Genomic DNA, 13,002 nt, shown 5'->3' with positions numbered 1-13,002 from the left:
TGTACTGTAGGGTTTCTATGATTCTATGATTCTCCATAATCTCCTCCAGCCCCACAACCCCCTGAGATATCTGCTCTTCTTCAGATCTGGTCTCTTCAGCCTCTCTGATTAGAATCGCTCCACAACTGGCCTTCCAGCTGACTGGGCCCTAAATTTAGGAATGTCCTTTCTAAACTCTCGGCCTCTCCATCAACGCACTCCTTAAAAGTGATCTCTTTGAATAAGTTTTGGGCCATGTGAGAAAATATCTTTCCGCGTGAGAGATATTACTGGGCGGCATGGACAAGTTGGGCCGAAGAGCATGTTTCCATGCTGTAAACCTCTATGACTCGATGTGACCTGGTGTTGTTCCTTGTTTTGTTCTGTGAAGCAAGGAGGGATGTTTCATTACATTAAAGGGTACTAGAGAAATATAAGTTGTTGTTGGATGCTGTTTTTAGCTTTGTAGCACCTCAGTGAGAAAGAATTTGTGTCGAAATATAAGATAAATTTTTGTCGTGAGGTTAAATGAGAAAAATGAATGACTATTCCTGATTCTTAAAGTTCCTTTTGGCTTCTAACAGGTACAGCTCAGTATATGAACCGTACAAGTACCTGTTGTCCCGGGATGCTGACAGCAAGATTGAAGCTCTTACCAGCAAAGAGTTGAACCTGAACAGTTACAGAGGGGAAATGGAGAAACTGCACAGATTGGCGGTGGAACTTGCCTCTCTCCCGGTGCGTGTTCCACTGAACCTGCTGCTGCTTGACTGCTCCACATTCAATCAGGTAAGTGGCTCGATTATTGTGGAAACCAGACATTGAGGAGACTGGTGATCGTAAAGCCATTATTGAGTCAGAGTGACTGAACACTTGGACAATCTGAAAGGATCGGGGTGGGGGGAGATTTGTGGAAGGGGAAGGTGTTTCTATGCAACCTAGTTGAGAGCGTTGTGGTAACTAAGGTGTTCAAGGGGTCAGTGGGTGTTATGTACAATGACTACCTCATGGCAAACCGTTAACATGTGGGGGCAAAACACTTGGTGCAAATCTGAACCTCCCCAAAAAGCTATTCATAGAATCCCTACTGTACAGTAAGAGGCCATTCGGCCCATCAAGTCTGCACTGACCACAATCCCACCCAGGCCCTACCCCCATATCCCTACATATTTTACCCGCTAATCCCTCTAAGTTACGCATCTCAGGACACTAGGGTCAATTTAGCATGGCCAATCAACCTAACCCACGCATCTTTGGACTGTGGGAGGAAACCGGAGCACCCGGAGGAAACCCACGCAGACACGAGGAGAATGTGCAAACTCCACAGAGACAGTGACCCAAGCCGGGAATCGAACCCAGGTCCCTGGAGCTGTGAAGCAGCAGCGCTAACCACTGTGCTACCGTGCCACCCCATATTGAGGCTGATAACCAATTGGAAATTTTCAAACTGAGATTGCTGAGCCGTCATTGGGTAAATATAAGGGTCACGGAACAATGAGGGGTGAATCACAGTCAGATACAGATCAGGCATAAAACCATAGAACCTTATAGCACAGAAGGAGGCCACTCAGCCCATCTTGTCCATGCGAGCCTGATAACACCCAGGTGGCCTTTCTAATCCCAGCTTCCTGCACCCGGCCTATAGCCCTGTCGCTCACAGCGCTTAAGGTGCAGATCCAGGTACTTTTAAAAAGTATTCAAGGTCTCTGCCTCCACCACCAACTAAGGCAGCGAATTCCAGACACCCACCTCCCTCTACGTAAAAAGGTTCTTCCTCATGTCCTCTCTATACCTACTGCCACTTACCTTGAATCTATGTCCCCTGGTTCTAGAACTCTCCACCAAGGGAAACAGTTTTATCCTGTCCATTCTATCTCTTCCCCTTCTAATTTTGTACACTTCTTTCAAGTCACCCCCCAGCCTCCTTTGTTCCAAGGGACCTATCCAATCTCTCCTTCCAAGGGACCTATCCAATCTCTCCTTCCAAGGGACCTATCCAATCTCTCCCCATAGCTACACTTTGTCAGCCTTGGCAACTTTCTAGTAAACCTTCTCTGCATTCTCTCCAGAGCAATGAGGTCCTTCCTGTAATATGGTGACCAGAACTGCACACAATGCTCCAGTTGTGGCCTCGCCATGATCTCATAGAATGTGAAACAGGCTCAAGATGCTGAAATGGCAAAATATTCGCACTTATGTCACACTTTTCACAATGACCCGATCGATGTCTCAGACACTTCACAGTCAATGCCGTCCTTGTTGGAGTGCAGCAACTGCTGCAATGTCGGAAACACAGCAGTTCATTTGTGCACAGCAAACCCCCACAAACAGCAATGTGATTACAAATAGTCTCCTCCTATTCCAATTTTCCTCTAACTCCAGCCACAACTCCAATGGGGATACACTGATAAGCCTACCTGTGTAGGCCCTGCAATGATGTTGGGAGTTGCTGGTGGTTTCTGCACATCCCAGGATATGTATGTGGATGCGGTGAGGCTGAGAACACAGGACTCGCTCCTAGAGGTGGAGTAGAGGTGATGCAACCTGGTGCTCGTGGGTTCCAGCAGAGGTTCAAGGCCTAGGCCCCTGGAGGTCAGGGAACAAGTTAAAAACAATTCATATAGCTGCTGTATGAGGAAGGTGTGATTAACCACTTTCCATGAGGGATCCTGTGAATCACACCAACTCGGGACATGTACCCTTTGTCTGTACCTGGCTGAGGGGGACAGATGGTGCCCACTGGACTCAGAGCTGCTGAACAGAGCTGCACAACAGGGCTGCAATTTTCAGGTCTTTGTGTCTGATGTCAGTCAGTAGTGGGTGAGTGAAAACTATCACCTGTAAACACAATCCATACAGCACCCACATGTAGCAGGATTTGAACAATGGAGCTGGCATAGGCAGCACTATTGTGAGTGACCCATACCAGCAAAAACTGCCAGAAACAGGAATGGGGCAGGAATCCAGGATTTAGGTCTCAGCCAGACTGTTTGTAAGGGCTCCAAATTTGGCTTGAGTCCTCACTGGGGAAGAAGATGTTGCCAATGTCCAAGTGAAAGAGGAGGTAGTTGGGACACTAGACAGGTTAGAAATTGATGAAAGAGGTTTTAAGAAGACTCATAGAATCATAGAAACCCTACAGTGCAGAAAGAGGCCATTCGGCCCATCGAGTCTGCACCGACCACAATCCCACCCAGGCCCTACCCCCATATCCCTACTTATTTTACCCGTTAATCCCTCTAACCTACACATCTCAGGACACTAAGGGGCAATTTTAGCATGGCCAATCGACCTAACCCGCACATCTTTGGACTGTGGGAGGAAACCGGAGCACCCGGAGGAAACCCATGCAGACACGAGGAGAATGTGCAAACTCCACACAGACAGTGACCCAAGCCGGGAATCGAACCCAGGTCCCTGGAGCTGTGAAGCAGCAGTGCTAACCCACTGTGCTACCGTGCCGCCCAGTACTCGCTGTACTTAAAGGGGAGAGGTCACCAAGATCAAATTAAATGCATGTGAGGGTACTGAGGGAAGTGAGAGTGGAAATTGTGGAGACACTGCCCATAAGTTTCCAGTCCTCCTTCAATCAGGGGAGGTGCCAGCGGACTGGAGAATTGCAAATGTTACACACTTCAGAATTTAGGAGAGATGGTTAGTAAGTTTGCAGATGACACCAAGATTGGTGGCACGGTGGACAGTAAAGAAGGTTATCTAGGATTGCAACGGGATCTTGATCAATTGGGCCAGCGGGCTGATGAATGGCAGATGGAGTTTAATTTAGATAAATGCGAGATGATGTATTTTGGTACATTGAACCAGGGCAGGACTTACTCAGTTAATGGTAGGGCATTGGGGAGAGTTACAGAACAAAGAGATCCAGGGTACAGGTTCATAGCTCCTTGAAAGTGGAGTCACAGGTGGACAGAGTGGTGAAGAAGGCATTCGGCATGCTTGATTACATTGGCCAGAACATTGAATACAGGAGTTGGGACGTCTTGTTAAAGTTGTACAAGACATTGGTAAGGCCACACTTGGAATACTGTGTGCAATTCTGGTCACCCTATTATAGAAAGGATATTATTAAACTAGAAAGAGTGCAGAAAAGATTTACTAGGATGCTACTGGGATTTGATAGTTTGAGTTATAAGGAGAGGCTGGATACACTGGGACTTTTTTTCCCTGGAGCGTAGGAGGCTTAGGAGTGAGCTTATAGAGGTCTACAAAATGATGAGGGGCATAGATCAGTTAGGTAGTCAACATCTTTTCCCAAAGATCAGGGAGTTTAAAACTAGAGGGCATAAGTTCAGGGTGAGAGGGGAGAGATACGAAAGAGTCCAGAGGGGCAATTTTTTCACACAGAGGGTGGTGAGTGTCTGGAACAAGCTGCCAGAGGTAGTAGTAGAGGCGGGTACAATTTTGTCTTTTAAAAAACATTTAGACAGTTAAATGGATAAGATGGGTATAGAGGGATATGGGCCAAATGTAGGCAATTGGGACTAGCTTAGTGGTTTAAAAAAAAAGGGGCGGCATGGGCAAGTTGGGCCGAAGGGCCTGTTTCCATGCTGTAAACCTCTATGACTCTATGACTTGTTGAACAAAAGAGTGTCAGAATAAACCCAATAAGCAGAAGCCAGTCAGATTAACGTCAGTGATAGGGATGCTGTAATGTGAGGCAACATTAACAGTTAACTGGACAAATGTGGAATAGTTAAAGCAAACCAGCATGGATTCTTTAAAGGCAAATCATATTTAACCAATTTACGAGGAGGTAACAGAGAGGGTTGATGAGGGTATCATGGTTGCTGTGATGTACATGGACTTGGAGCAGACATTGTCAACAAAGATGAAGTCAAAAGGAATTGGGACTTTGGCAGTATGGGTACAAAGTTGGCTGAAAGACAGGGTTAGTCAGTAATTTGCTCTTTGACCCCAAGTCAGGCCTTCCCAGGATGCATTCGGTCCCGGGTTTCTTCTTCCTGGGCAGGGGTTTCTCCTGTATCTGTGTTGGGTTTGGCAAGTGGTTGATGCCTCATGTTGGGGAGCTCTGCCCTGTGAGTGACTGGCAGGGTGAGATGTCAGTTGGGGTGGGACACATAGATCTACAAAAGACACTCTCACCCCAATGTCAAGGTCTAATGACCCTAACCCCGACCCCTCCACTCTGGTGAAGAACCCCTTTTATTTTTATTTGACCAGAGTGTGTCACTCTGACCTGGGTGGTGGAGTGTGTCTTTGTAAGGCTGGAGGAAGGTAGGTACTGAAAAGGGGTTTGGTCACGATCTTATTTTGTTAGTTAGCTGAAAACACATTTAAAAAAGGCAAGAAAGGAAGGTGATGTATTTAATAGCGCCTGTCATGGCTCTCGCAAGTACTTTATTGAATGTAGTCACTGTTGTAAGGTAGCAAATACAGGAGCCAGTTCACACACTGCAAACTCCTCCAGACAGCAATGTGATCATGAAATGGGGCAGAATTCTCCATTTTCAGACTGAATGTGCACTCTACACCAGTATCCCCCACGGCAATGGCATTGCTGCAACGGCTTCAGTACTCAACACCGACAACTGCCAGTCTCCAGATGCAATTCTACAACTCATCCGCTTCATCCTGGACCACAATGTCTTCACATTCAACAACCAGTTCTTCATCCAGACACACGGAACAGCCATGGGGACAAAATTCGCACCTCAATATGCCAACATCTTCATGCACATGTTCGAACAAGACTTCTTCACCGCACAGGACCTTCAACCGATGCTATACACTAGATACATCGATGACATTTTCTTCCTTTGGACTCCTGGTGAACAATCACTGAAACAACTATATGATGACAAGTTCCATCCCACCATCAGACTCACCATGGACTACTCTCCGGAATCGGTTGCATTCTTGGACACACGCATCTCCATCAAGGACAGTCACCTCAGCACCTCACTGTACCGCAAGCCCACGGATAACCTCACGATGCTCCACTTCTCCAGCTTCCACCCTAAACACGTTAAAGAAGCCATCCCCTACGGACAAGCCCTCCGTATACACAGGATCTGCTCAGATGAGGAGGATCGCAACAGACACCTCCAGACGCTGAAAGATGCCCTCATAAGAACAGGATATGGCGCTCGACTCATCGATCAACAGTTCAGACGCACCACAGCGAAAAACTGCACCGACCTCCTCAGAAGACAAACATGGGACATGGCAGACAGAGTACCCTTCGTCATCCAGTACATCCCCGGAGCGGAGAAGCTACGACATCTTCTCTGGAGCCTTCAACATGTCATCGATGAAGACGAACATCTCGCCAAGGCCATCCCCACACCCCCACTTCTTGCCTTCAAACAACCGCACAACCTCAAACAGACCATTGTCCGCAGCAAACTACCCAGCCTTCAGGAGAACAGTGACCATGACACCACACAACCCTGCCACAGCAACCTCTGCAAGATGTGCCGGATCATCGACACAGATGCCATCGTCTCACGTGAGAACTCCATCTACCAGGTACACGGTACCTACTCTTGCAACTCGGCCAACGTTGTCGACCTGATATGCTGCAGGAAAGGATGTCCCGAGACATGGTACATTGGGGAGGCCATGCAGATGTTATGACAACGGATGAATGAACACCGCTCGACAATCACCAGGCAAGAGTGTTCTCTTCCTGTTGGGGAACACATCAGCAGTCACAGGCATTCAGCCTCTGATCTCCGGGTAAGTGTTCTCCAAGGCGGCCTTCACGACACACGACAACGCAGAATCGCTGAGCAGAAACTGAGAGCCAAGTTCCGCACACATGAGGACGGCCTGAACCGGGATGTTGGATTTATGTCACACTATCTGTAACCCCCACGACTTGCCTGGGCTTGCAAAATCTCACTAACTGTCCTGGCTGGAGACAATACACATCTCTTTAACCTGTGCTTAACGCTCTCTCCACTCACATTGTCTGTATCTTTAAGACTTGATTACCTGTAAAGACTCGCATTCTAACCATTATTTTGTAAATTGAGCTTGTGTTTTTATATGCCCTGTTTGTGAACACAACTCCCACTTACCTGACGAAGGAGCAGCGCTCCGAAAGCTTGTGGCTTCTGCTACCAAATAAACCTGTTGGACTTTAACCTGGTGTTGTGAGACTTCTTACTGACCTTTCCCGTTGCCCAGAGTGACGGGACCCCGTGCCAGATTCAGCACTTGGAACCTCAGTAATTATTCACAGGCGAGTTCTGGCAGGCTGGCAGCTGATTGGACTGGCCGCCATCAGTGCGTGGGTTTGAAGGTCTGGGCGCCATATTTAAACACCAGTCCAGCACACTCCCATCACCCTCTCCAGCCCGCCTGCTTTCACCAGATCATGCAGAATGTCAACAACACTGAGGGAAAAGGCAGCAGCCTCAAGAGGAAGTCTGTTCCTTGATTCAGTCGCCTTCCCCCCCAATCCCATCACCTGCGAGGTGCCCAGGCCCCACTTGGACCTCTACCCACCACATCTTCATCCATCTCCTCCCAGTAATCGATGTGAATCCCTCTGCCCCCCTTGTGTCTGAGCTTTTCATGCAGCTTTGCCAGGGCCCAGCTTCCTCCCCTTGGTCTTCTCTCTGCCTTCCAATGTTCATCTTCTTCATCCACCTCCTTGCCCCTCTGCTGCCCATGGTGACCCCTCACCCTTGCACAGCTCTCTTTCCACATTGATCCCTTGTCTGCATCAGCCTGTTGGACAGGAGGGTATGTGGGTGCAGCAACACAGTGCTGTCCAGACAGAGCAGCTTGGCACAGATCTAGAGGGCAGGAATCGCTCTGCCTGGCAGTGTGTTGCCCCTCCGGAAGGGGCAGATTGGGAGGGTATCCCCCGGGAGGGACAGATTGGGAGGTATCCCCCAGGAGGGACAGATTGGGAGGTATCCCCCAGGAGGGGCAGATTGGGAGGGTATCCCCCGGGAGGGACAGATTGGGAGGTATCCCCCAGGAGGGACAGATTGGGAGGTATCCCCCAGGAGGGGCAAATTGGGAGGGTATCCCCCGGGAGGGACAGATTGGGAGGGTATCCCCCGGGAGGGGCAGATTGGGAGGGTATCCCCCGGGAGGGGCAGATTGGGAGGGTATCCCCCAGGAGGGGCAGATTGGGAGGGTATCCCCCAGGAGGGGCAGATTGGGAGGGTATCCCCCAGGAGGGGCAGATTGGGAGGGTATCCCCCAGGAGGGGCAGATTGGGAGGGTATCCCCCAGGAGGGGCAGATTGGGAGGGTACACAAGGAGATATTAAGACAGCTAATCAAAGGTGTACCTAAAGGGGAGAGAGGGAAAGATGGAGAGGAGGAATTCTAAAGTTTAAGGCTTGTTCACACACCACTGATGGAGCGATGAAAATGGAGATGCACAAAAGGTCATCACTTGCAGGCTGTAGTAGTCGGAGTGATGTAGGCCGGAGGAAATAACAGACAGAGGTGAGGCTACAGAAGGATTTAAAACTGGATGTGAGAATGTTAGTGAACAGAATGTGAATTAATAAGATTATAAGCACAGAGAGGAGTGCAGTTCTCCACCCGCCTCCCGCACTCATAAGCAGATCACACTTGGACTGGAAAATGGCGGAGTAAGGGAAATCGCACAGTTAGCATCGAGGAGAACCTCCTTTGGGATTTTCCCAACCCTCACACTCAGATGTAAACTGGTTCACACCCAATGGGGGCATGAGGCAGATTAGCAATGTAAATAATAATTTCAACATGTCGGGTCAGTTTGCATGGCGCCTGCGCTGCACTGATCCTTGGGCACGGCAGGAACCCGATGCAAATCACTCCACAAACAGAGACCAGGCATGATGTCCATGCTCGAGGGTGAGGGCGGGCGGGGGGGCGGCGGGGGGGGGAGGGCGGAAGAGCCCTTGAGTGGTCGGGGACAGGGCTAGGCAGTGCCCTGGCTTTACAGTAGATAGTTTGTTTAGTTACTAAACTTGGTCAACAATCCTTTGAGCTATCACACTCCCTGAGAGGATGAGACTGGGGAATTAATAATGGAAAACAAGGAATGGCAGAAACTTTGAACAAGTATTTTGGATGTGTCGTCACAGTGGAAGACACAAAAAGCATTCCAAGAATAGTAAAAAATCAACTGGCAAATGGGAGAGTGAAATCATCATCGCTACAGAAAGGGTTCAGGGAAACCGAATGGGACTGAAGGTTGCCAAACCCCCTGAACCTGATGGCTTACACCCTGGGGTGTTTTAAAAAAAAAGTGTCTGCAGAGAAAGTAGATCCATTGGTTGCAATTTTGCTGGTTTCTGGAAAGGTCCGAGCGGATTGAAAGAACACAAATATAATATCTCTATTCAAGAAAGGAGGGAACTCTGGACCAGTTAGCTTAAAGTCAGTCATTGGGAAAATGCTAGAATCCATATTTTGGAAGTAGTAGCAGGAAATTTAGAAAATAGTCTTACAATCAGGCAGAGTCAGCATTGTTTCGTAAAAGGAAAATTGTGGTTGACAAATTTATTCAGAGTTCTTTCAGGTTGTAACAAGCAGAATGATTAAAGCAGAGCCTGTTGATGTATTTGGATTTCCAAAAGACATTCAATAAGGTGCCGCGTGTAGCATTATTGCGCAAGATAAGACCTCATGGTGTTGGGTGCAATATATTAATGTGGATAGAGGATTGACTAACAAACAAGGAACAGAGAGTCAGGAAAAATGGGTTATATCAGGTTGGCAAACTAACCAGCACTGTACGACTGGGCCATCAACTATTTACAATCCATATAACGACTTGGATAAAAGGGGGGCATGGTGGTTAGCATTGCTGCCTCACAGCACCATGAATCCGGGTTCAATTCCCGGTTTGAATCACTGTCTGCACGTTCTCACCGTGTCTGTGTGGGTTTCTCCGGGTGTTCCGGTTTCCTTCCACTGTCCGAAAGACGTGCTGGTTAGGTGCATTGGCCGTGCTAAATTCTCCCTCAGTGTATCTGAACAAGCACCGGAGAGTTGTGATTGGGGCATTTTCATAGTAACTTCATTTCAGTGTTAATGTAAGCCTACTTGTGACAAAATCAACTAAATAAACTATTATAAACTATTGAATGTATTATAGCCAAATTTACTGACGATACAAAGGTAAGAAAACAAGTTTGGAGGAGGATCTGAATTTGCAAAGGAATATAGATAGGTTAGATGGGCAAAAGTTTGGCAGATGGAGTTTCATGTGGCAAAATGTAACCCTATCCACTTTGATGTGAGAAATAGAAAAGTAGAATATTATTGAAATGGAGAGTGACTGCAGGATGCTGTGGCACAGAAGGATCTGAGTACACGAATCACAAAACGTTAGCATGCGTTAGCAAATAATTAGGGAGGAAAATTGAATATTGGCCTTTATTGCAAGGGGAAGGGCCATAAAAGTAGGGAAGTCTTGCTACAACTCTACACTGGTGAAACCAAACAATAGTGCTGTGTAGTTTCGGTCATCTTAAGAAGGGATATATTGAAAGCAGTTTAGATTCACTGGATTGATTCCTGGGATGAAGGGATTTGTTTTATGAGAGGTTAAGCAGGTTGGGCCAATATTCATTGGAATTTAGAAGAATGAGAGGTGATCTTATGGAAATGTATAAAACTGTGAAGGCTCTTGGTTGGTGGATGCTGTGAGGATGTTTCGCTTCATTGGGGAATCTCAAACGAGGCAGAGTTTAAAAGTAAAAGGTATCCCATTTAGGATGGGGATGAGGAGAAAATTTGACTCTCTGAGGATGGTTAATTTTGGGATTCTCCATGTGGAGCAGTGGAGGTTGAGTCATTGAATATATTCCAGGCTGAGTTCGAGAGATTGTTGATCTACAGGAGACCATAAGACATAGGAGCAGAATTAGACCACTCGGCCCATCGAGTCTGCTCCGCCATTCAATCATGGCTGATATTTTTCTCATCCTCATTCCCCTGCCTTTTCCCCATAACCCCTAATCCCCTTATTAACCAAGAATCTATCTATCTCTGTCTTAAAGACACTCAATGACCTGGCCTCCACAGCCTTCTGCGGGAAAGAGTTGCACAGATTCACCACTCTCTGGCTGAAGCAATTCCTCCTCATCTCTGTTTTAAAGGATCGTCCCTTTAGCCTGAGGTTGTGCCCTCTGGTTCTAGTTTTTCCTACTAGTGGAAACATCCTGTCCACGTCCACTCTATCCAGGCCTCGCAGTATCCTGTGAGTTTCAATAAGATCCCCCCCTCGTCCTTCTAAACTCCAACGAGTACAGACCCAGAGTCCTCAACTGTTCCCCATACGACAAGCTTTTCATTCCAGGGATCATTCTTGTGAACCTCCTCAGGACCCTTTCCAAGGCCAGCACATCCTTCCTTAGATACGGGGCCCAAAACTGCTCACAATACTCCAAATGGGGTCTGACCAGAGCCTTATACAGTCTCAGAAGTACATCCCTGCTCTTGTATTCTAGCCCTCTCGACATGAATGCTAACATTGCATTTGCCTTCCTAACTGCCGACTGAACCTGCACGTTAACCTTAAGAGAATCTTGAACCATGACTCCCAAGTCCCTCTGTGTTTCTGATTTCCTAAGCATTTTTCCATTTAGAAAATAGTCTATGCCTCCATTCCTCCTTCCAAAGTGCAGAACCTCACACTTTTCCACATTGTATTCCATCTGCCACTTCCTTGTCCACTCTCCTAACCTGTCCAAGTCCTTCTGCAGCCCCCCTGCTTCCTCAATACTACCTGTCCCTCTACATATCTTTGTATCATCTGCAAACTTAGCAACAGTGCCTTCAGTTCCATCTTCCAAATCGTTAATGTATATTGTGAAAAGTTGTGGTCCCAGCACTGACCCCTGAGGCACACCACTAGTCACCAGCTGCAATCCTGAGAAAGACCCCTTTATCCCCACTCTCTGCCTTCCGCCAGTCAGCCAATCTTCTATCCATACCAGGATCTTACCCTTAACATCATGGGCATTTAACTTATTTAACAGTCTCCGATGCGGCACCTTGTCAAAGGCCTTCTGGGAATCTAAATAAATCACGTCCACTGGTTCTCCTTTATCTAACTTCCTTGTTATCTCCTCAAAGAACTCTAACAGATTTGTCAGACATGACCTCCCCTTGACAAGGCCGTGCTGACTCAGTCCTACTTTATCATGCACTTCCAAGTACTCTGCGATCTCATCTTTAATAATGGACTCTAAAATCTTGCCAATGAACTAAGTCAGTCTAACCGGCCTATAATTTCCTGTCTGTGGGGGGTTATGGGCTGAGAAAGTTAAGATATGATCAGATTGTCTATAATCTTCCAGGATAGCAGAGAAGCTGAATGGGCCAAATGGCCGACTGCTTCCCCCATTTCTTATGTCCTTCTGTAACTCGCACCTCATCTGAATTTGTCAGGATTCATGTTGAAGTTGTGTGGAGCATTAGCACTGGGCGATTGTGTAGTGTGTGTGTTCTCAGATTAATTCTTCATTTACGTAAGTGAAGATCAACTTGATCTCATCATGTTCCCATCCACAGTGAAGCTTCTCAGCATCTTCTGGGTTAATGTGAAAATTCCAGAATTGTGTCTGATCAAATCTGTACCCAGGGAATTCCTGTCTATGCTAATCAGAATAGTGACAACACAAGATCATTAATTACATCCCAACCAACCAGCACTAAACTTACCGTTCCTCAAGAAACAGTTCTGATTGTAATCATCGAGCTGCATTTTCAGTCTAGATTCTTTGACTCTGTGTGTTTATTAACAGTAAACATTTGGTTTATCTCACACCTTTAACCTCGCATAAGCTTCACGGAGCATTCGTAAACATGTCACACTGAGCCTCACAGGGTGATATTCACAGATCAAACGCTGGCTCCAAGAGGAAGATTTTAATGAGCATGTTAAAGCAGAGGCAGAGAGAGGTGGAGAGGTTCAGGAACAGTCCAAGCAGCTTCAAGCACTGATGGTGAAGCTATTAAAACCAGCAAGGCACAGGAGGCCCAATGGGAGAGTGCAGACACATCAATGAGTTGTCAGGGC

At 47.2% G+C, this 13,002-nt stretch overlaps 1 protein-coding gene across 1 annotated transcript in view; it reads left to right on the top strand.

Moving 5' to 3' along the window:
- The first annotated feature begins 570 nt into the window (after positions 1–570).
- Positions 571–13,002, top strand: part of LOC144507660 (dynein axonemal heavy chain 3-like) — a 459,789-nt gene continuing 447,357 nt past the window's right edge. The window contains exon 1 of the mRNA XM_078234817.1: positions 571–768. Within this exon, the coding sequence (XP_078090943.1) occupies positions 673–768 (96 nt within the window). The 5' untranslated portion in view covers positions 571–672. The remainder of the gene's footprint in view (positions 769–13,002) is intronic.

Source organism: Mustelus asterias, chromosome 19 (assembly GCF_964213995.1).
Source record: "Mustelus asterias chromosome 19, sMusAst1.hap1.1, whole genome shotgun sequence".
NCBI classification, from domain to species: domain Eukaryota; kingdom Metazoa; phylum Chordata; class Chondrichthyes; order Carcharhiniformes; family Triakidae; genus Mustelus; species Mustelus asterias.
The sequence above is the reverse complement of the archived record's forward strand: the minus strand, read 5'-3'. Positions and strand labels throughout refer to the sequence as shown.